The sequence below is a fragment of the Parastagonospora nodorum genome, assembly GCF_000146915.1.
Source record: "Parastagonospora nodorum SN15 chromosome Unknown scaffold_4, whole genome shotgun sequence".
Classification (NCBI taxonomy): Eukaryota; Fungi; Ascomycota; class Dothideomycetes; order Pleosporales; family Phaeosphaeriaceae; genus Parastagonospora; species Parastagonospora nodorum.
In genome coordinates this window covers 1,193,263-1,215,580 of record NW_001884552.1, presented here as the reverse complement: position 1 = coordinate 1,215,580, position 22,318 = coordinate 1,193,263, and the positions used below count along the sequence as shown (strand labels likewise).

Sequence of the window (22,318 nt, the reverse complement as noted above, 5' to 3'; positions counted from 1 at the left end):
ATGTTGCAGGTGAGAGTGGTCAGGAATGTACAAGTAATGAGCTTGCGGGATTCGCAAGACTTGTATTAATTATGGCAAGAAGGAGGTAATGACGAGCAGTTCTTGAACGACAAAGGATTCTGAGCCTTTTGTAGGGCCAGGCGCAGTGGGTTCAAAAGTTGGCAGCTGGTGACGGTCGCGGTCGAGAGCGCAAGCCCTTCTTGTCGTTCGTAGCCGTGCCATTGGTCTTTGACAAACGCGTCGTGCTACTGTACGCATTATTTCATCATAACGGGAGTGCTCGGTTGCTGTGGTGGAAAACAGTCCACTGCGGGACCCATGACGATGAACTGATGGTAGACCCCACTACAGCTGTCTCAATGTGGCTAGCAGCGGAACGCATTCTCACAGCCAACCAGCGCGCGACCAACTTGACATGTACACGTCAAGTCATCTCTTGTGTTCTGACATAAGCAGCAAGCACGTGTACAGGTCTGATGCGGGCAGTTACTTACTTCCACACCAGGGTGCGCACATCGTGAGGGGTCATAAAACTGCCGTGTACAAGCTACTACACGGAACCCTGCGGATACGAAGACCGACCATCCGAAGAGACCGAACTTTGACTTAAGAGCTGGCTCCGCAGCTCATAATAAGGTTTCACTAACCGCCACGGTAAGGCTTGTATTTGTGAAGCTAGTGCGTGTATGTACTTCTCGCCAACCTCATCATCCATCCTATGAGAGCTCACCGGAGAGGTGTCAGACAGATGTCAGCTCTGTCCCGGAAAGTACCAGGGGTAGATCTACCTAATTGGACGGCGATATGATATTTACCTCAAGTAAACTACAGCAAGGCCCGACTATCATTGAGAAAGACCTCGCACGGGACGAGAAAAAGGCCGAGGATATGCTCATCTTGAGGTATAAGAAGAGGTGAGATGTGGGCATCAGTTCTCAGATCTCTAGAAGACTGCGAGTTGAATATACAACATAATACGCAATCATATTAAGCACTTACAATGGCATCTACCTTTGAGACTAGCCTGGGCCCAGAGCGGTCATATCATAACACCAAGTCAGCATACATCCTGCCGAACGAGTAATTGCTCCAATACATCCATGTCCCGTCATACCAGATCACTGACCCCGTACTCAGCAAACCCGAACATGACAGACTCGAAGCCCAATCCAAGTGCATCTTCGAACTGATGGGCAAGCGTATCATCCACGCCCCTTTGTCAGCCACGAACGTCCATAAAGCTCTTGACATCGGGTGCGGCACGGGGATAGTAACACATGAAATAGCATCGCAGTTCCCCGACGCACAAGTCTATGGTCTGGATCTGTCCCCCGTGCCCAACATCCGCGAGAAACTGCCGAACATCGAGTATGTCCAAGGGAACATCATCGATATAGCGACCCCCCACGAGCCAGATGCTCGCTTCAAGCACAATAGTTTTGACTACATATTTTCGCGCTTCCTAGTCGTGGGTATGACGGACTGGGAAGGGTACATCGCGCGCTGCGTTGCTTTGGCGAAACCTGGAGTATTGATACCCTTCTCGGTCACAGGTGAGGTGGCTGACGATATAATCAGGCGTGGATTGAAATGCACGATATCAACTTGGCGCTGCACCACGTTCCAGACCCGTTGACTCTGTCTGATCGTGCTAACCTTAACCCGCACTCCCTCACTCTCTCGGAATACCAGAACAAATCTCACCCTGCTGACGCCATGCGCATTGAGGAGGAATAGATTACCATAAACTACCGACTTTGTAGAACTAAGGGTTTGGAATCCCTGTGCGGCGAGAAATTGCCCCGCTGGTTCGTAGAAGCCGGCCTTGAGGACGTGCAGATCAAACGTTATATGCTCCCAATGGGACAGTGGGAGGGCATGACGGAAGCCGAGAGGAAATTCGGCGAGCACTATCCCATAGGCATAGGGGCGTCAATGCTTGTGTCAATGCGTAAGCTGGGACAGGGACAGAATGAGGTGAGTCAAGAGGATATCGAAAAGGGAGTCGAAGGCGCGAACAAGGTGAAGCAAGAGTGGCAGAAGTACAGGGGATTTTTCTGGGTTTATGCTGTTTGTGGTAGGAAGCCTGTGAGATGAGATCGAGCTTGACGTAGTTGAAAATTATTGATGTTCCGATACTATGATTGCTGCGCAACGCTCAATGAAGACCATAGTCCCCTTCCGCAGCCAGGGTGCGTTGACACTGGGCAAAGATGGCAGCCTGTCGAGCTACATCTGCCAACTTGCCAATGACTTTCTTGTTCCCGTCGACAAATCCATACAGCGCATACGGAATGTCCACCTCGTCGCAAAACTCCTGCACAAGCTTCTGCGTCCTCCTGAGATTGTGCCTGGGTACTCTCGGGTACAAGTGGTGTACAGCCTGGAACTGCAAACCTCCATGGAAAAAGTCAAGCCACTGAGGGCAGTCGACATCCATTGTTGTGCGCAGCATTTTCTGTGGAAAAGACTCGTGCACACCAAGGTCTGTGGTGCTCATCGCGAAGTGCGAGAGCGTGATTTGAATATGCAGCGGCGAGGTGAGGGCGTGGCTGAGAAGCACAAACCAGAAGCGAGTGGCGTTGTCTGGCATAGACTTGTACACAACGCCGTATGCGTACCAAGTCAGGAAAAAGCAGACACCGCACATCTCAAAGTAGCGGAACCACCATGCCGGACCTTTCTTTGGTGCCTTGTTCCCAAGCAAATACTCCCAGCTTAGTCGATAGAGATTGAATCTTGCAACAGCCATGACAGGGTAGTAAGTGTAGTGCTGGATCCGTATGAGTACCTTCGCAACGGCATCATACTCCATGAACCTCTCATAGTACGTACTCGTGAGGCTATGGAGGAAACGGTGCGTGACGGCGAAGATCGGAATATATTGAATGTCCGGGTCGTGTTCCGGATCATTCGTAACGATGTGGTGCACGTTGTGGCTGCGCTTCCACCAGCCAGCGCTGAGACCACCCAGGAATGATGCGATGAACATGGCGATCGTTGAGTCGGTCATGAAGTCATGAGTGATGCCCATATGGGCACTATCGTGTACCGTAAATGTCAACTGGTGCCAGAAGCATGCAAGTGGTATTGCGCTTGTGATGTACCAGCCTGACTTGAGCAGAAACAAGAAAGCGCAAAAGAATGTCGCGTATCGCAAACATTCAATGCCGTAGGACATGTAGTTGCAATCATACAACCCCTCTGCTTTGATGCGCTTCTGAAGCTCTCGGTATTTCTCGGTGATCTTGTCCTGTGTTTGTGTGTCCAACGACGGGTACTTCGCCTTGTCGAAGTCCAGCTCCTGTTGCGTCCGTCTGTCCAACACAGACATTTTCTTGGAGGTATATGATTCATCTAAATCAACCGAAGAGACGGACGAGGTTGAAGATGTTCGGTGCATGGTGCTCTCATTTCTTTGTCGTAATGTAGAGACGTGGTCCGCAGGCTCAAAAATTGGGCTCTGGTCGGCAGACGATGGCAAGCTAGCCGTATCTTGTTCCGACAATGTTGTTGTTTCGTAATCCTGCTCTGAGATGTTCTCTAGTTCTTCTTGTGTCCTGAACCTTCCACCCTGGATCGGTGGTAGGAAGTTCGTCCACCGCCCGTCGATTCGGCCGATTTGGTAGCGCTCCATGAGCTTGAGAGTCTCGTTAGAGTGGAACCTGCAGAACATTGATCAGAAGGATTTTAAGATGAGCTTTCGTATCAATCGTACCTCGTCACCTCGTCTGTAGCATCTCTGCCAACCATGTGTTGGATTGCCTTTTCCCCGCCAGGGTGGTAGGGCATCCAAGCGTCCACCTTCAAGACTTTGTTGTCTACGATGACAATTGACCGACCAGCAGCGATTAGTGCCTCGATCTCTCTACGGCTGTACACCATAGCCTTCCTCTTCGTCTGGGCATCCATTGTAGGTGGAATGTTACAAAGTGGAGGCACGATTGCGATCAGGGACGGGCGTCGAGGCCTTGAATGGAATTATGCGAAATCGTACGAGTATCAGACCACCAGTAGCGCCGACCTGTAGTTCGAGAAGGAGCGCGGTAGCATGCGGCTTGCGACCAGACGAATGGGTCAAGTGTCAAAATGTCGGTGTTGGACGCTTTCCCCAGGGTTCAGCAGCTCGGACGTCCCTCGTTCGCCGCCACCTCACCCCACGTGGGAACCAAGGCAGATCGGCTCCTGCACAACCACCACTTCGAAGCATGTGAAGCACATGTGTAATGACAAGCTACAGAATTACTGTTTGTCGCATGGCGAATGATCAACTCGACTTGCCACTCTTGTAAGCGCAGCGACAGCCCACATATAGGCCAGTTTGGCGCTCGTCGGCCAACTCCGATCACACGCCTTGCAAGGCCTTCGCTGCTCCATCACCTCACTTGAAGTCTCCTGAACACGAACTATAGCCCACTTACCTCCTAAGCCCTTCACATCTCTTTGTCTTTCTCTTCATTACGTCGACAAATCTAGACAGCATGGCTAAGGACATCAAACAGCTAGCCCGGGAGTGGCTGGAGCTCGACCAAGACAAAACCACGACAGATGAGATATATGAGCTGCTTATGCACGGGAATACAGAAGAGCTAGAGAGAAGACTGCGGACTCGGATCGCCTTTGGGACCGCCGGTCTGCGAGGCCCCATGCAGGCTGGGTTCGCCTGTATGAACTCACTAACAGTCATACAAGCTTCTCAGGGACTAGCAGCCTATCTCCTCAAGACAGAGCAGAATGTCAAGAAGCGTGGAGTTGTAATCGGTCGGGATGCTCGCCACAACTCTGAGAAATTCGCCAAACTCACCGCAGCCGCTTTTGTCGCCAAAGGTATAAAGGTCTGGTGGTACGAAACACCTTCTCACACGCCTTTGGTTCCGTTTGGTGTACGAGAATTGAACGCTGTTGCTGGAATCATGGTAACGGCGAGCCACAATCCCGCCAAAGACAATGGTTACAAGGTGTACTGGTCAAATGGCTGCCAAATCATCCCTCCACATGACAGTGGCATTGCTGCTTCTATACTGGAAAACCTAAAGCCCGTCACGTGGGACACATCTGTTGTGGACAATCCTGACCTACTCGTTGAGGGCTCCCTAGATTTGGTCAAGGACAAGTACCACAAAGCAATCCTATGCGCCGCCCAGCCTGACGGTTCTCACATCAAAATGAGCCCCGACCTGAGGTTCGTGTATACCCCTATGCACGGCGTGGGTCTACCAGCGATGACTCAATGCGCCGAGACCCTGGGAATAGCCTCGCAGATGACTGTTGTGGAGGCTCAAGCTCAACCCGATCCTGACTTCCCGACCGTCAAATTCCCGAATCCAGAAGAAAAGGGAGCCCTCGACTTGGCTATTCAGACGGCAGATCAATCTTCGATCAGCTTGATATTGGCTAGCGATCCGGATGCGGACCGGCTCGCGGTAGCGGAGAAGGTACACGACAAATGGCACATCTTCACAGGTAACCAATTGGGTGTGCTCCTTGGATCTTACCTTTACGAACGTTACCCGTCTTCAAAGCCCCGAGAAAAGCTCGCCATGTTAGCATCCACTGTTAGCTCTAGGATGCTCGCGGCTTTGGCAAACAAAGAAGGATTCAAGTTCACCGAGACCTTGACGGGCTTCAAGTGGTTGGGTAACGTTGCAAGAGATCTAGATAGCGAAGGCTACGATGTGGTGTACGCGTTCGAAGAAGCCTTGGGCTACATGATTCCTCAGACTGTGCACGACAAAGACTCGATCAGCGCAGCAGCAGTCTTTCTCACGGCTGCGTCGCAATGGTCTACGCAAGGCCTGACGCCATATGCCAAGCTTCAGAGCCTCTACGAGCATCTGGGGTACTTTGAAGACGCGAACACGTACCTCGTGTCACCATCCTCATCCGTGACAACATCGGTTTTCACGGCGATCCGCGCATTGGGCAACCCGCATCCCACCACCATCGGACCCCGCAAGATCATGCGCTGGCGCGATCTGACCCTTGGCTATGACTCAAAGAGCAAGGACCACAAACCAGATCTGCCGGTAGACGTGACGAGCCAAATGATCACTTGCGAGCTAGATGATGGAGCCGTTTTCACAGTCAGAGGGAGCGGGACGGAACCGAAGATCAAGCTTTATATCGAGTGCCAGGGCAAGAGTAGTGCGGAGGCAAAAGAAGGTGCGAATGGAATCCTGGAGGATTTGCTCAAGGAGTGGTTCAGGCCTGAAGTGAATGGCTTGCAACTTGCTTGAAGCAGGACTGAAGCGTAGTAGTAGTGGTGTATATAACATGCACTAGCCTTTGACGGACGGACCATGTAGGAACACACTGGAGCCGCTGGAGATGGTCGTACATGGACACACAACAGTAGCAAATGGCAGCCAATGTCACACACCAACTGTGCTCTACAGAATTGGGAAGAGGGGCATGTCGCTGCTCAAGGCTGCTAGGAATGAAGTGAATACTAATCTGCCGCATTTCCACATACGTCGCATAGACGACCACTTCTTGCGACAATGCGACGAGTCGCTTCGCCTTCTTTCCCAATACAGACCCTTGTAGGCGCATGTAGACGCATGCAGACGCAGCGCTGACGACAGCAGGTCACGTAGGAAGTTTCTGCCTTGCGAATGCTCGCCCAAAGCCAGGCCGATATCTGCTTCTAGTAGTCGCCCACATGCAGCTATCCATGGTCCCGCCTGTTCTACCATGCAGCGGCGGGATTGTCCTTCGAGTAGACCAATCAGCAGGTGCGCCGGAGAGAAGGGCAACAAAAGTGACTTGTCGCGCAATCTATCGTTTGAGAAGATGCGCTGCTGCCTTGACGAGCTGAGCGCATGTTGTGGTTGCAGGATGCGCGCGTGTGTGCTGTCTCAGTCTCTCAGGTGGAGCATCGGGTCGCTTGCTTTTCGAGGTGGTTCATGGCGGCCATGTCCACGTTCTCATGGTTACCAAAGGGATGCAGGGGTGGGGGCGAGCTAAACTATGGCCCTCCCGATCCCCCCAGAGTTCCCAGGGCTGAGGGCCTATCAGACGAAGCGCCGATAAGGAGCTTTTTGGGAGGCGTGCAGCCCTGGACGTGTTTGAGGCATTCACTAGACCGTTGCGAGGGCCCGCATGCCGTAGCTGCAGAGTCACCAACCTGGCCTTGGGTATGCGACTTGCTCTGTTGACGGCCTCCTTTGCTCCTTCCTCGAGTGCTCCACACTCCACACACCCACACGATCGCGTCACCCGTTCCGCCCCGAGACACATAAAGCCGCATCGCCCGCCTCGAAGGAATCGCGTTCCTTCGCATGACGTTCGCGCTTTCTCGGTACGCGCTCGGCCCCCGCCAAAACTTTCTGGACATTGTTGCTGACGGACTCGAAGCTCACATAGATCCCGAGACATGTCGCAATCGTAGAACAATCGCGTCCTCCACGGGATGCGCAGCTGTAGCCATCCATGGCGGGCTATGCGGACCCAAGTACGGCTCATGTAAACCAACCCGCAGCACCCAATGCTGCGCGCACACCCTCCACGAGACGATCCCTTCCCAGCGGACCATGCAATTACCGCGACGCAGCCTTTGGCCCGTGTGGATGTGACCAGTTCTGGGACAAGCTCAGCGCCGAGCTTCACGAAGAGAGCGCAAATGATAACCCGAGCAGAGATCGCTCCACCTGGTGCGTCTGCGGACACCACGCATGCTTCCACCTGAGGGGGTCGCGTGCGCCCGAACAGCATGTGCCCATTGTCGCTACGCCTGTACAAGCTACGCCTGCAAAGTGTAGCGGGCAGTGCCAATTGCTACCAGGCGCGCAATGCGACATACACAATGCGATCGGGCTTCTAGACGGGCATGGCACAAATGTTGCAGACCATGCCCCATACAACAGACAATACAAGGCCTTGCAATCTGGAGTCAGCCAACGTCTCCTGCGGCAAAACGCTTCGCCAGCTCAAGGACCTCGTCGCATGGAACAAGGTTGGGACGCTCCATCGCAAGCCAGCACGACTGGCTTGCCGAGCATTCCTTCCGTGTGCATGCTCTCCCGTGGCGAACGTCCAGCAGCTGACCCTGAAGCTAGGTATGATGTGATGCAGTCGCGGCAGACAATCGCGGGTCTAGGGTTGTCAATGATGCAGCTCGAGAGCAATGGAGCGCTTCATCGGCAGCAGTCGCCCTCTCCCACCGTAGCAGACGACTCGAATGGTGCCCTTGCCTTACAACAGCCGCTCAGCGAACCGGAAATATCCTCAACAAGGGCCAATTCCTATGCGGCTGAAGCCAATAGAGTCACAAGCCCTTCGCGTGGTATCCTGGACCAAGTCTCTGAGTTCAATCGCAACCTACAGCTCGATGTTGGCGGTGATACCATTCCCAACACGTACAACCCAGATGATTACATACAGAGCGCTACCGAAGTAGCGACTCCAAGCATAGCAAACACACCAGACCTCGGTGTCGCAGATCAGGCAGTCCAAGAGGGCAAGAATCTCATTGATACACTCACGCGACTGACGTCGAACATGCAGAAGCCCAATGGCTCCCCTGGAAAAACGGACGCCACATCTGCTCCCACTTCCCAGCGCTCGCCCGCCGCCCCTCAGGCTCAGGAACAACTGCAGCAAATTCTACGCGCTGCATCTCCTCAAGCACTGCAAAAGCTGGTGTCATATCTCGCACCGCTCCACAACCTCCTCAACTCGATCCCAAACGTAGCCAACACAATGAGGGACATGGGCAACCGTTTGGACATGCTAGAGAACGGCTCGTTCAACTACGTCCAGCCGGAAGACCTCAATCAAATGCTCAGCATGCACGACGATCGGCTGATTGAGCTTGAGCACCGCATGGACGAACATGACAAACATCACCAAGCCATCGACGCCGATCAAAGCAGCACCACATACAGGCGACGCATTGACAATATTACAGGGTCGTTTGGCTCCAACCACTCCTTGCAGTCCACCACCTCTTCAGCACTGATCCTGGCTGCCATGGATCGCAAAGACACAGAGATGGAGTTTAGCAACATCAAGGACCGACTAGATGTGCTTGAGTCTGCCGCTCTGCCCTCTACCTTCCAGCCTTGGGAGGTCGAGGTTGTCCTCATTCCCTGGGGTCGCGACCTGCGTGGAATATGGTTCACACCCGACGAGCCCATGCACGATATATCCAAAGCTACTCAGGAATCGGAGGAGTGGACACAAGCGCGCAATTCGAAGCTTGGTGGGGCAGATGTGCCAATCCGAGAAACCGATTCGAGCCCATACCATGGCCCACAGACTATGTCAAGAGGAGGAATCATTAGCGACAGCGAAGGCTGGAGCAGCCAAGCTATTAGTGATTGGGCCTCTGGATCAGCGGACGATTGGTTGTTCCCCAAAGCATGTGGAAGCAATAACATGGTCTACAAACGACTACAGAGTCGTGGCTTTATTCGAGACGTCACTCTGAAGGGCGCGAGTGCGAGGGATCTTCAGGCAACGCTTTCGCATGCCTTCAGCGACCTCCTGGAGCATCTGAGCTATACCAATCAAGATGGAGATGACGTCGTCACGGCGTATCCTGGCCTTCAGGCTTCTTTCATTCCCCTGCGAAAGGTTCACAAAGACTCCAAGCTTCGTTTCCTCAGCCCTGCAGAAATGGCTACGTCCGCACTATGGTCGGCGCAGTTTCTTGGATCCGGTGTGATGATGCGGGTGTCTGGTGGCAGGAAGAGACTGTATGTCACACAACGCGAGGCTTATATCCAGCACAGTGATGACTTGGGAAGCACGTGGACCTGGCAAGAGTTACGACAGCTTCCTCGCTACCAACCAGAACAGGATTCGCAGATGGAAGGCAACGAGGAACAGTGTCAGACCAAGGTTCCAGAAGCAGACGCCAAAGAGACATGCTGGCAATACGTCGAGGCATACGATGCACCTCCGGCTAGTGTTCACTCTTCGTTCGACAGCTCTCACTCGATGCAGCTCTCCATGCGTCCAGCAGATCGACAATGGAGAAGATCCATGACGCCGAGCTCGATCCTGAAGAACAAGCTGCCTCAACCCATCTCGCCACTGAGTGAATTCCATACACGACCTACCCATTTCCGTCAGCGGACAACATCTGCCTCAGTTGCTGAGCCATTGGTGACTGGGTCGTCTAAACGTCGCTTCAATTCATCGCCAACGAAGCAGTCCTCCGCCCCGCAACCCACATCTCGTACCCCCAGCGTGTCTGTCGCAAGACTCAAGCGCCGCCGAACCGCCAATCCCTCGTATCAAGATGATAATGACCTTGGCGAAGCGCAGATCACCATGTGGAATCCCACGCCGCGGCGCTCGCGAGAACCGCCTTCGCCATTCTATTCATCGCAGCCCGCCCTCGCAAGGACGAGCTCGGATGTGACAAGTCGACCCAGTCAGCGTTCCGTCGCGATAGTAGGCAAGTCTACACCATTCGCGTATGCCACGCCGCATTCGGGGCCATTCATTGGCGGTGCTGGATTTGGAGGATACAACAATGGCGGCGACACAGAGCCCGACAATGACGACGATGCGTACGAAGGTGACGACGGCGAGCAGAGCTGGCGTGGCGTCACGGATGGTGATGACGACGATTCTTCCTCCTCGGAATCCAGTCTCGACGCTGAGGCTGAAGCTCAAATCGGAGCCAGCTTTTCGGGCGACGACAGCGGCTTTGGAAGCGAAAGTGAGAGTGAAAGTGGGAACGACGATGATGACGAGCAGTCTGAGTTTGATGTCGATCGCAACCCGCGCCTGAACAATACCTCAGATGACGATGATGAAGACGGCGACGTTTTTGACACGCTGTTGGATGTGCTGGAGCACTAGAAGCGATATGACTTCTCCCAACCCGACTTTTTCGAATTTCAACAGGCGCAAAGGCGCTGCCATATTGACGGCTAGGATACACATGCCGAAGCGATGGAATATTTCACCTTTTCTTCCTTTTTGTACGATATCTGTCCCGTATCAACTTTGAGCGCTTCTCGTCTTCTCCATCCACGCCCTCATATTTTTCGCTTTTCTAGGGCTTGTAACAAAAAGATTGGCATCATTCATTAGACATAGCGCTTTCTTGTATAGTGTAGCGATGTCGATACAAACTTCTCTCCCCTTATGGGTGGGTGCGATAAAGATGGAATTGAATTGATATACCGAATAACATGAGTCGCTGCGTGACGTGGTGCTTTTGATGCATGTAGATCACAACAGTGTGGCGTCTTTGGATTTGTAGAAAGTTTGACAGACATGGCAGATCATGTGATTCTCTTCTTCTTCTTCTTTCTTTTTCTTCGGGGGGCACACGCACACAAGGGAGGACATGGGATCTTGATGATATTCGTCTTTGCCAGCTGGTCTCGAGCATATGATCGCTGTAACAACGATTTTGTTTTTGTTTTGCACTGTGGAAAAGGAAAGGACGAGGGAGTCGTAAATTGTAACTAGTTTTTTTTTAAAAAAAAAGAAAAAGTAGAGAACAGAACATGTGTACATGGTACGAACGCTTTTTGAAACAAGCACAAGGCGTATGCCACTTTTTTCCCGCTTTTCTTTTCTGGGAGGCGCGTAGAGAGGTATTTGTAGAGAAGAAGAAGTATTCGGCGCCGGGGTGTGCGATAAATGCGCGGGTGTTGTGGAGCAAAGAAGTCTTGCGAGTAGGTTTTTTAATGGAAGGTGTGTTTGGGTACTTCTGCACAGCAAGGAAGACATTTTGGAGGCTGATGTTGCATTTTGGGAGCAGGTGGGCGCGCATGTACGGATTTTAGAAAGGTGGGAAAGAGGTCTGGACAGACACATTGAGATTCATCACTGGTGTTTGGGAGAGTGACTCGGGGCTTGGAGGAGAATTAAGAATGATGCGGACGTGTTGCATCTTTTGTAGGTTGATGAGACATGGGTTGTGGACGACATGTAACTGGAGCCTCCTAGATATTTTGGAGAAGAGGCGCCATATGAGAGGAGGGGCGTGAGGTAGAAGTCGAACTCATCTCTCCGCAGCAAAGCGCAAGGCCGGGGGACTATGTCTTAAGGCCGTCGTTTCGAGGTTTTGAAATTTTTGGGGTCCAGAGTACGGTAGTTGAAGGACCAGTTTCGACGATACCTAGAGGTGTTTATAAGCCCGAAGCCCACCGACAAACACAGCGCCTTTCATGAAGTGGTACTGGAAGTGTTTTTGTTTCATATGTTTAAAAGAAGCAGCAGAGTCTACATGTTGCGACTCTTCATGGCATTCTAACTCGACCCGGAAAAGCGCAAAAGCATACGTCGCGCAACTGTGCTTTTCGAAGAAAAAAAAAATGCGCGCGCGGGTTGCCCATTCTTTCAAAAAGCAGCTCTTCCAAAACTGAAGATGTGTCTCCTTTCAGACCCGGGGGGAGGAAAGAAACACATACCCCAAGCCAACAACGATTGGGGATATATCATAGCAGCGCTGTCGGGTTGTTTTTGAACAGCTACTGCACAGCAGGCAAACAGAACATAGAGCTTCGTTATTCCATTTTTGTGATAGATTGCGGATAAGAGACAGACTCATGAAGTAGAAGTCAAACTCGTCAATCCAGACATATCTTCTGATACCACATTGGTTTTGAAGTTTGAGAAAAGAGTCGAGTGGATGAGGGAATAGGCTCGAGGGAGGAGAGAGGCATTTATGCAGGTCCGAACTCTGTCTGTCGTGGTCGACACTTCACATAGTTCGTCTCGATACGTGCTTTTCGAATGAGTCAAACCTGTCAGAAAAGACATTTTTTTGTCGTCTAGCTTTTTGATAAGACGTGGACATTCGAGGAGAGGATGCAGAGCATTTTGAGGGCTCGTGAAGTGCAGAAACAGGTCATAGAGTATCTTTCTCCCGGTTTTTGGAACAAGGGACACGGGATATAGCGAAGGTCGAAAATTGTTCCTTAGGAAGGCCTGGTGGGCTAAACTTTGGAGACATGTGAGAACAGGCATCTGTCTTTTGTCCTTCATGATGTTTATCGCCATTTCTTTTTGAATGCCATCTCACACCAAGGGACAGAATACATCAGCCTCCCGTTGGTTCCTTTTTGGCGATACAGCCTTTGGAAGGAGCGCACACAACACTCATGAGGTAAAAGTCGAACTCGTCAGTTCGAGAACATGCGGAAGTTCGTTTTGGATTTTTGGACGTTATGGTGAGATGCAGGTTTTTCGTGTGAGAAAAGGAGATGGTATGTAAAGATGATGTTCTTATATCACTCCGAGATCAGCGAACGGAGCTTAGACCGGCAGCGTTTGGGAGCACACGTCACACGTAGTATGATTGATTCAAACGACGGAGGTAGGGAATAGCCTGGGCACGAAGTAGGACCCGTGATGTTCGAAATGCTCCATGCCGTGACCGCGACCGTACTCACACAAATGTAGGGCAGTCAGGAGTGTATATACATCACATGTCGCTGGAATTCAAAGGGGTCTGTCTCATGCCACGATGATATGAGGCACAGCTTAGATTCGTGACCACTTCTTCACGCCTTACCCTCATAATCCCGCTTCCACACCGCCTTGAAGCTCTCCTTGTCCACCGCAAACTCCTCCAAGAAGTCCCTCTCCAGATCATGCGTCCTCTTCCCCAGGAGCACCAGACTATGCAGCGGCTTTCCAAGATCTGCGCCGCACAGCTGAGCCAGCGTCCCCGCGACGATTTTCTGGTCCTCTGCGCCAATTCGCGCCACACCAACAGCCAGACTGTCCTTGGTGTACACACCCTCCTTCTTGTCATCCTCTTCAACTTCCAGCATCTGCTGCGCGCACTGCGCGACCGTCATGTACCGCGGCGGCTCGTAGATCTTGCGTCCGCGCGCCATGTTCTCCAGACTCTGCTCCTTGACCTTGATGTCGAGCAAGACGAGGGTGTGCAGGCCGATTGAGACGTTCTCCTTGATTCGGTCGTAGAAGGATGCGGGCTTCCAGTTGTCGAGGAAGAAGACCATCGACACGGTCTGGCCGAAGTTGTAGAGCTGCAGGCCGGTTGCACCGATGGAGGTCAGGATGCTGGCGTTGGGGATCGAGCGAGTGGGGATGGAGAGTTCGCGGGCGCGCAGGACGAGGTCAGTGTGTGTTGTTGCTCTATACTCAAATTAGACTTCAGGGCATCAAACATAATTGGACTGGACGCACCCAAATGGATCTCCAACGACGAGGAACGCGACGTCTACTTTGTCGGCGTCTTTGAGGATGTCGTCGCTTGACGATTCGACCATTTCACGGTCGGCTATAATGACTTCGCGGCCATAGAAAGCTTCCTACTGTCGTGACAATTAGCCCTCTTCTCCCCTGAACTCCCAATTGACTACTCACAAGCACATCCTTCTCGACCAACAGCACTGCGGTGTATGCCTCGAGATACACGCGCTCGGCCTTCTTGACAATCTCCAGACCCTTGACGGTAATATCCTTCTCATCGGCCAAGCCGAGACCCACAAGGTACAACATATTGCCGGGTGTGATGCGTGACTGCAGTCGTGGTGGGGAAGCCGTGGCAAATTCACAAAACTTTGGCGGGGCCGCTCGTAGGGCTGAGCCAAGGCGTCGCAGCAGGCATCGCCCGGATTCGCGCTAGTGAAGCCGCGAGACCGCGTGCCAGCCGCTGTCCAAACGACCATTCCCGCTGCCTCCACTCCCTCCTGACTCTTCCCGCATGCTCTGAACGTCACGTCTCTTTGTGTCAACCTTTTTGTATTATTTTGGAGAGATTGTTGTATGAAGAGTAGACATCATGGCGGACAAGGACAAGCTGGCAAAGTACCGGACGGAGATCCAACAGGTTAGTGCATGGCTTTCGTGTTCCTGTCACTTTCTCGTGCAATTCTCTCTATCATATGTGATGCAATCGTCTCGTAAGGGAGCACAGCATATCGGCTTGCCGAAAGCTGTGCCTGTCGCGGACCGATCTCTGGATCTACTTCCCGTTCAGGCGACGACCTGCATACACGCCTCTTCAAGATGCGAGCAATCACTTTTCATATTTCAAGTCTTTCTTTATCTTCGTGTACTCCCCAATGTCTCCTCGTCTGTGGTTTGCGCGGGGCACAGCACGTTCTCGAGTTTCTGCTCGTCGTTCCCCTAACTTCACTCTACATTCATGGTCCGTACTCTGCTTCACCTTCGATTGCCTCTCCAACTTGCACAAAAACTGCTACCCTAAGCTTCTTGTTCAAAGCTTTTCCAACATACGTCCATGCACATGTCCTACACTCATATTCAGTCTCGTCATCCACCCCACCACTATTCCCCCAACTGTCCACCAGCGCTTCTTTGAAATGTCTTTAGCGATGCCACCATCGCCTCCGCTCTCTCGCTGTGCTACTCCAGACAGCTTCTTTTTAGTTTCACTAGACATAAACGGCAATCCGCTAATCCTCCCAATCGCACAGATGATGTTCGTCTCTGGCGAAACCGGTGACCCATCCCCAGAAACAACCACACTCATCGAGTCCATTGTCCAAGACCAAGTTCAGCACATGCTCCGCGAATGTACTGCACTCGCCACCCGCCGCGGCAGCAAATCAATCTCCACAGACGACCTATTCATGCTTATTAGGCACGACCGCGCCAAAATCTCGCGCTTAAAGCACTTCCTTCAGTGGAAAGACGTGCGCCGCTCCGTCAAGGATTCCGACGACAAGGGTGGCGATGCCGGCGCGGACGTCGCCGCCGGAGACGCAGACCTAGGAGCCGGCGCAGATGTAGGCGCAGGCCCCGCAGGCCCCGAAGCCGGGAAAAAGACCAAGCGCGCCAAAGTCGATCTCGTCTGGGACGTGCATTCGTACTTCACCGAGTTCCCGCCCATGATGGAAGAGGTCGAGGACGAAGAGGAAGAGGAAATGAACTTTGCGACACTCCAGCGCCTCAAGAATGCCGACGAGCGCACCAAGAACATGACGCGCGAAGAATATGTCCACTGGTCTGACTGCCGTCAAGCGTCCTTCACATACCGCAAGGGCAAGCGGTTCAAGGAGTGGGCAGGCTTTGGGCTCATCACCGATAGCAAGCCGTCCGACGACATCATCGACATCCTGGGTTTCCTGACGTTCGAAATCGTGCAGACGCTCACCGAAGAGGCGCTCAAGGTCAAGGATGCAGAGGATCAGTGGAAGAAGAGCCATGGTGGCGAGGTCAATCGGCTCAAGAGGAAGAGGGAGCGTGGCCTGTTTGATCCGCCCGAGGAGGCGAGGGAGCCGGTGCAGCCTTCGCATGTACAGGAGGGGTATCGCAGGCTGCAGAGGGGGAATAATAAGAGCAGGGCTATGCTCAATTTCACGAGGAACGTGCATCGCACGGCGCTGCGGCTGGTGAGTTGGATCATGTGTGATATTGTGGGACGTTAGCTGACCTGAACGCAGATTTGAATTCGTTTGTGCTGTCATCGTTGCATTCAGCGGGCGTAGGCGTACAGGTTCAGGAGTTTTAATACCCACGGTTAGGATAGCGTGGTTGGGGCGATGCGTGATTGGCATCCAGCAACATTTACAACCGGCAGGCTCGACATGGGAAAACATTTCAATAAAATGATATTCTTCATGATATTTGATGTGCTTAGTATCACTGAGTGATCCAGTAGTGAGTGGATATGATGTAGTATCCGAGAAAGGAAGATGTTACAAGTCACGAGTAAGGGCATCACGATTCGCCAACATGGAACAAAATGAAAAGAAGACCAACGCCAAGGTTGACCACTCGTTTTCTACTGTACTGATGCTCATTATCCTATCATGTGGACGTTCATAGCACCGTGTGCAGAGAAGGCAGCCTTTTTGAGTCGAGCATGCATGAGTGGAAGAGTCGTTCAGAGATGACCCAGACGTACATGAACATGACCGCCGCATATGATGCCCAGAGAGAAAGGAGATTGACGCCCTCCTTTAACCTTAAAAAGACCCACGCCAGGTATTTATCATGTCGCCCAGCGCTTACTCCTCGTCGCCAATCTGCGCAGCACGCTTCTGCTGCACACGCTCCTGTCTCCTCTCCCTCGCGGCCTTGGTCTTCGCACGCTTGGCGTCCATCTCCTCCTTGATGACCCTCTCGCGAGCCTTCTCGGCCTTGGCCTTGTGGATCTGTAATACATGTCAGTTCCCAGGCCTCAAGCGGGGGGGGTGACTAAGTCATGATGTCATGGCCAACGTACGTGTTCAACGAGGGCACGCTTGTGCTTGAAGGTGTTACCCTTGGAGAGGTGGTAGAGCTCGTGGTAGAGGTGCTTGTCGATCTTTCCGGCGGCACGGTACTTGACGAGAAGACGGCGGAGGACACGGAGACGGCGCATCCAGAGGATTTGGCTGTTGACAATCGCATCAGCAAACGTTTCCTAACAGCACTACACCAATCCTGGTGTCCCTTCACCCCAGATCCACTGTGCTGAGGATATCGTGATTGCATACCTAGGCATACGAGCGTCCGCAGTACCCTTCCTCTTACCGAAACCACGGTGGCGGCCAATTCGTCGGGCAGCGGTCAGGGCTCGGGCACGGGCGCGCGAGTGCATGGTGACGGGCTTGCGGATAATGAGGCCATCCTGGACGAGCTTGCGGATGGTCTGGCGAGAGTTGGCGTTGGCAATCTCGCTGGTCTCGTTGGGGTCGAGCCAGATCTTGCGCTTGCCGCAGCCGACAACGGACGCCGCGAGGCGCTTCTGAGTGCGGAGGTTGACCCTGTAGAGCAATCACTGTCAGCGCTGTGCCCATATCCGTAATTGTAGACGTGCTGGTGAGCGCTCTGCAAAGAGGGGTTCGCCACGCCGGGAGTCGCTCGTCGAGCAGCAGCCACGAGCTGAGATATTGTGTGCAGTCGCAGAATTGTCTCTCGACGAGGGGAACTTGATGAAAGAGTCGGTGTCCTTACATTTTCGATGTTGCTGTCGGCCTAGTCGGTGGGTTGTCCTGGAGGTCGTTCAGAGGTTCGAAAATCAGTCTCGCGGAGGTCGTGGGCTAAGCGAGATCAGACCCGCAACGCCAAGTGCAACGCTAAGCGCTACCTATCTAGGTACCACGTGACCATGTGGTAACATCGACCACCGCAACAGATGTTCGTAAGAACGCTCATCTCATTTGCAAGCGTGGAGAGAATCGATACCTCATCAGCATGCTACAACGCGCAACCAAGGCTTTGAAGTTGTGTAGCTTTATCTTCCTGACAGTATCGAGTACATCCGAATTTGACCAGCTGCGAACACCTGTCAGCATGACACTAGAAGAGCTACAATAGACTGCCCGGATATTCCTTTGGACACTCTATCGGTTTCTAAGCGCATGTTGTGTTGAGAATATTGAGAACTTGCAGTTGAGAATCACTCAATGTGAGTCATGAATGATCATCCCGAGCTAAATAGATCAGGTGCGGTGATGAGCATCACAATGTCGACATCGCGCGATACTGAAGCACGAGCACCTTCCGAACACCATCATTCTCCGCGGTTGCAATCAAAATGTCCTTGTTCATGAGCCGCAAAGATCTCTTGAGTATGTTTCATAGCGCAAAGCGGCATGAACTTCATTGTGTGCGACTGTTTCAGTTTCGTAATTTGGATTGCCTTAGGCATGAAACTGTAGCCCGCGAACTATCAATGCGATTTGGTAGCCAAGCTGAGATTCGAAATGCTGCGCTTACTGCGCAAAGTTCTTTGTCGTGTCTATCTACATGAAACTTACTACCCAGGCCAACGAAGCCAAGGTATGTAGCCACAAAAATACGCCAGTACGACCTAGCAGTATACCACCATCACCCCATACTCTGATTCACCGGGAATTTACTATCAGACAGCCCTATAATAGCACAGTCCTGTCGGTTACCATATAGACTTGGCATCACATCTTACCTGTGAGGTTCCCGAGTAAGATCGGCTCTGGCTCTGTTTCACATATTGCCAACGGGATCAAGATATTCACTACCTGTGATCCTTGAACTTGAAATGTCTCGAGTAAATCTTACGGTGGTTCCTGGTGCGACAAGTATTGAGAACTTGCTACATTTCGTATTGTCGTACCAAGCAGCAAGTCTCTTGACTGTCTGCTCAGAGAGCAACAAGAACAAAGACTTTGAATATCACGAACTGTATTTGGGCCTCTTCACGGACTATGTTCCGGATGCTACGGAGCCCTTGTTGAATAGAAAAGCTAGAGACCAGCGTGACTTTGCGAAGAGAGAGAGATCCCCGTAAAAAGACAGCCCAAACATGACACACTTGCTTAGGAACTTCCCGTCCTTTTCCTGAGTCTGTGCAGGGATGCCGTCTCTTGAGCAGTTCGGTGGCGAAGGGCTCGCAGTTCGAGCGCTTACTTGGGGCGAGATCATTCGCACGGAGTTCGCGACAGGCTCTGCGAGCGTGACCATCCGAAACACGTTCTATCACAGCCTGATTGGGCGGCAGAGTGTTCGCTAACTGGCGCTTGGTACCGTGTTCCTGAAGACGAGGCGGCTCAGCAGGTTCCCGCTGCAAGGCCGACGATCCAGGAGACGACACGGATACAGATGTCGCAAGCCGGTATTTGTTGAACTACGGCAGGTCGTTGGCTAGGATGGAGCTTGGAACACGATGCCTGCAGGGCTGTTGTTGGCTGCGAACTTTGAAGCGAGTGGCTGTGCTCAGGTGGGGCTTGGCCCGTTGACCACCGAGTGACGTTGTTGGTCGGAGCTGAGTGAATACCCAAGAGCCTAACCAGACTCAAGACTCTTCGTATCCACGTGCTTCCTGCCTTCTGCGCTCTTCTAAAACGTTCCTTCCTTCGTTATCGCGTTCTCCAAACTTCACCACATTGCATCTTTCGCTGAGCGCTCCGAAGCGCGCGTCCAAAGGCTGCGGATCCGACCATAGCCACGACTCACTGCTTAGTACTTACCAACGGGCACGCAGTTGCGATAGCCTGACAAAGCCACACTTCAAACTTTCGCTCAGCTGAAGTCTTGGCTATACCACGCGCCTTCTTGAACACCTGACCTTATCTCGCAAATAACCTCATACCAAGCTTTCTGCACGCCTTGCGGAGTAACGGCCGGCGTGCACCACCGCAGACATGATGGCAGGCAGTGGAATTCGACGGAAAGATACCACAAAAGGACCGCCGCTGCGGATCCTATCGCTAGGTAAGAGTGCCTTGTAGATTTGCGAATAGTACAGCTAACAGCAAGCAGATGGAGGCGGCGTGCGAGGGTACTCGATGCTCATCATACTCCAGGAGCTCATGCACCGCACATTTGTCGAAACCGAGGGAAGAGCGCCAAAGCGACACGAAGTCCCAAAGCCATGCGACCACTTCGATCTTATTGCGGGAACCGGTACCGGGGGGCTGATTGCTATAATGCTTGGGCGGCTGCGCATGGATGTAGAGACGTGCAAGGACGTATACGTGCGCATGACCAGGAAGGTCTTCGAGACGGACAAGACATTTGCTGGAATACCGTACCGGTCAACGCTGTTCAAGGCGTCAAAATTGGAAGAGGCTATCATGGAATGCGTGCGGGAACACACCATTTACGACGACGAAGGCAACGACAGATACGACGGGTTGTCATCAACGGCAGACCTACGAACACCAATGACGCCTGGCAGCGCCATATCAGCTGGTCGACGCGTGGAAAGAAGTGCAAGCAACGCCAGCAAATACAGCCAAATTGGGACGGCGCCTGTCAACATGCGCATGGCCGCGCTGAAATGGGGGAATCCTCACGCGCAACTCTACGACAATCGAGAAGAGCGCACTAAAACGTAGGTGATCCATATTCGTGCAATCAGGATTATTCTAACACGATACAGTGCCGTCACAGCAGTTTACAAGGGTACCAAGAAAGCTGGTACAGGCCAGATCTGGCTCCGCTCATACGACTCACGCAAAGAGCCTCCAGTAGAGCCTAATGCGACCATATGGCAGGCCGGACGCGCAACATCTGCCACAGCGCTAGCATTCAAGCCGATCCAGATCGGACAATCGGTGTTCCTGGACGAAGGCACTGGCAAATACAATCCTTCTCCCATGGTGCTTGATGAAGCAGTCTGCAATGAGTGGCCTGGACGCGAAGTGGGAGTTTTCCTCAGTATTGGCACCGGAAAGCGACCGGATGGCACAAACGCACAGCAGCATCTTTGGTGGGAAGGGTTTGTCTCTGGTGGCATTGGAGATTTTGCAGAAGCCCGGCGCAGGCTGATTCAGAAGATCGAAGACTGCGAAAAGACTCACAAAGACATGAAAGACCAACTAGCGAAACGCCACGTCAACCCGGAGAACTATTACCGGCTGAACGTCAACGTGGGTGTCGGCGAGTTTGGCATGAACGAGTGGAATGCGCTGGCCGATATCAGTACCAACACCCGCATGTACCTTGCGGAGAAGACTGTGCAAGGAATGACATTGGACGCAGCCGCGAAGATCGCGCGGATACATTTCGCAAAGCTACGCTGGGAGCGCGCACAAAAGGGGATGTCGCCGTACGATGGACCACAAGCACCGAACAAGCCCTTACCTGTTGTACCCGAGCCTTCGCCGCTCGCTGTAGAGTTGCCAGCCGAGGACGTCACACCGGAATACCGATTGACCAACCCCGATGGAAACCAGATTTCTTTCCAGGAGCAACACCGGCAGTCAGATACCGACAAGTACCCTGTGATATCCTCAGATGAATACCCACAGCCAGTCATGCACGACCTGCCACCGCGACACTCAGGCGAGCTCGTCTCGCCAGGTCGTCGCTCAGACGAGCAATTTAACACAGGGCGGCCGGACTCAATGGTCAGCTTGGAGACGCCGAGTTTCGAGGAGCGTCTACAGTATGCTCACGCTCATGCTCCACCAAGACCACCAAAGACACCACTACAAGACGACCTCAGACCAGCACCCTTGTCTCCACATCGCACATCACCGCCGAGCGCTGGACTTCCACGGCCACCACGAGGCGCACCATTGCCTTATCCAGATACCGATGGACCACCACCAGTCGTCAACAAAGCCACGAAACCTGAATTTACGCGATGAGCGCAGCATAGCCGCACTTGCATTTCGTAATCTCATCTAGCTCGCAGCGAGTTGTGCATTGTATGAGATGACATCACGAGCAACGATTTCTTACCGTCACAAATCATTCATATCGAGCAGATTTACGGCGACTTCGATGATCTCAGGGATACCCAATATGATCAGAGTTCGATATTTACGGCAGATTTAACAACTCATCTGGCAGTTCACTCGCATTTCATGTCCTGCAGCACGCAGATTTGAAGTTTTGCATAGTTTAGATACCCTTTCAATTCCACACGAGTTATTCTTCAGGTCGCATATTTTGGTTCAAGTCTTCATTTGATGTTCCCAAGCTAATAGAATTA

The 22,318-nt window shown here is 52.5% G+C and overlaps 12 protein-coding genes across 12 annotated transcripts; 7 read left to right on the top strand and 5 right to left on the bottom strand.

Moving 5' to 3' along the window:
• Positions 1 to 69: 69 nt before the first annotated feature.
• SNOG_03147 (hypothetical protein) lies at positions 70 to 516 on the bottom strand (the record flags this gene model as incomplete). The annotated part of the gene is made up of 2 exons (XM_001793676.1): positions 70 to 248; positions 495 to 516. The coding sequence occupies 2 exons, from the start codon at positions 514 to 516 to the stop codon at positions 70 to 72; spliced, it is 201 nt and encodes a 66-aa protein (XP_001793728.1).
• Positions 517 to 1,000: 484 nt separating this feature from the next.
• Positions 1,001 to 2,097, top strand: SNOG_03146 (hypothetical protein; the record flags this gene model as incomplete). The annotated part of the gene is made up of 3 exons (XM_001793675.1): positions 1,001 to 1,080; positions 1,138 to 1,368; positions 1,764 to 2,097. The coding sequence occupies 3 exons, from the start codon at positions 1,001 to 1,003 to the stop codon at positions 2,095 to 2,097; spliced, it is 645 nt and encodes a 214-aa protein (XP_001793727.1).
• Positions 2,098 to 2,105: 8 nt separating this feature from the next.
• On the bottom strand, positions 2,106 to 3,912 carry SNOG_03145 (hypothetical protein; the record flags this gene model as incomplete). Its single annotated transcript, XM_001793674.1, has 2 exons — positions 2,106 to 3,665; positions 3,719 to 3,912. The coding sequence occupies 2 exons, from the start codon at positions 3,910 to 3,912 to the stop codon at positions 2,159 to 2,161; spliced, it is 1,701 nt and encodes a 566-aa protein (XP_001793726.1). The 3' UTR covers positions 2,106 to 2,158.
• A 177-nt stretch (positions 3,913 to 4,089) lies between these two features.
• SNOG_03144 (hypothetical protein) lies at positions 4,090 to 4,292 on the top strand (the record flags this gene model as incomplete). The annotated part of the gene is given in 2 exon segments (XM_001793673.1): positions 4,090 to 4,223; positions 4,241 to 4,292. The coding sequence occupies 2 exon segments, from the start codon at positions 4,090 to 4,092 to the stop codon at positions 4,290 to 4,292; spliced, it is 186 nt and encodes a 61-aa protein (XP_001793725.1).
• Positions 4,293 to 4,481: 189 nt separating this feature from the next.
• Positions 4,482 to 6,236, top strand: SNOG_03143 (hypothetical protein; the record flags this gene model as incomplete). Its single annotated transcript, XM_001793672.1, has 2 exons — positions 4,482 to 4,665; positions 4,711 to 6,236. 2 exons carry the CDS (start codon positions 4,482 to 4,484, stop codon positions 6,234 to 6,236), a joined length of 1,710 nt encoding a protein of 569 aa, XP_001793724.1.
• Positions 6,237 to 7,837: 1,601 nt separating this feature from the next.
• Positions 7,838 to 10,815, top strand: SNOG_03142 (hypothetical protein; the record flags this gene model as incomplete). The annotated part of the gene is made up of 2 exons (XM_001793671.1): positions 7,838 to 8,057; positions 8,099 to 10,815. The coding sequence occupies 2 exons, from the start codon at positions 7,838 to 7,840 to the stop codon at positions 10,813 to 10,815; spliced, it is 2,937 nt and encodes a 978-aa protein (XP_001793723.1).
• Positions 10,816 to 13,475: 2,660 nt separating this feature from the next.
• On the bottom strand, positions 13,476 to 14,210 carry SNOG_03141 (hypothetical protein; the record flags this gene model as incomplete). The annotated part of the gene is made up of 2 exons (XM_001793670.1): positions 13,476 to 14,076; positions 14,128 to 14,210. 2 exons carry the CDS (start codon positions 14,208 to 14,210, stop codon positions 13,476 to 13,478), a joined length of 684 nt encoding a protein of 227 aa, XP_001793722.1.
• Positions 14,211 to 14,725: 515 nt separating this feature from the next.
• SNOG_03140 (hypothetical protein) lies at positions 14,726 to 16,337 on the top strand (the record flags this gene model as incomplete). The annotated part of the gene is made up of 2 exons (XM_001793669.1): positions 14,726 to 14,773; positions 15,384 to 16,337. The coding sequence occupies 2 exons, from the start codon at positions 14,726 to 14,728 to the stop codon at positions 16,335 to 16,337; spliced, it is 1,002 nt and encodes a 333-aa protein (XP_001793721.1).
• A 318-nt stretch (positions 16,338 to 16,655) lies between these two features.
• SNOG_03139 (hypothetical protein) lies at positions 16,656 to 17,882 on the bottom strand. The gene is made up of 4 exons (XM_001793668.1): positions 17,851 to 17,882; positions 17,391 to 17,660; positions 17,138 to 17,288; positions 16,656 to 17,066 (listed from the first exon to the last, which is right to left on the bottom strand). Coding segments are annotated over exons 1-4 (570 nt in total). The 5' UTR covers positions 17,853 to 17,882; the 3' UTR covers positions 16,656 to 16,919.
• Positions 17,883 to 18,433: 551 nt separating this feature from the next.
• SNOG_03138 (hypothetical protein) lies at positions 18,434 to 19,165 on the top strand (the record flags this gene model as incomplete). Its single annotated transcript, XM_001793667.1, has 3 exons — positions 18,434 to 18,467; positions 18,664 to 18,678; positions 18,927 to 19,165. 3 exons carry the CDS (start codon positions 18,434 to 18,436, stop codon positions 19,163 to 19,165), a joined length of 288 nt encoding a protein of 95 aa, XP_001793719.1.
• Positions 19,166 to 19,669: 504 nt separating this feature from the next.
• SNOG_03137 (hypothetical protein) lies at positions 19,670 to 20,020 on the bottom strand (the record flags this gene model as incomplete). Its single annotated transcript, XM_001793666.1, has 3 exons — positions 19,670 to 19,801; positions 19,845 to 19,937; positions 19,967 to 20,020. 3 exons carry the CDS (start codon positions 20,018 to 20,020, stop codon positions 19,670 to 19,672), a joined length of 279 nt encoding a protein of 92 aa, XP_001793718.1.
• On the top strand, positions 19,720 to 22,264 carry SNOG_03136 (hypothetical protein). The gene is made up of 3 exons (XM_001793665.1): positions 19,720 to 20,088; positions 20,137 to 20,710; positions 20,759 to 22,264. Exons 1-3 carry the CDS (start codon positions 20,019 to 20,021, stop codon positions 21,969 to 21,971), a joined length of 1,857 nt encoding a protein of 618 aa, XP_001793717.1. The 5' UTR covers positions 19,720 to 20,018; the 3' UTR covers positions 21,972 to 22,264.
• Positions 22,265 to 22,318: the final 54 nt, after the last annotated feature.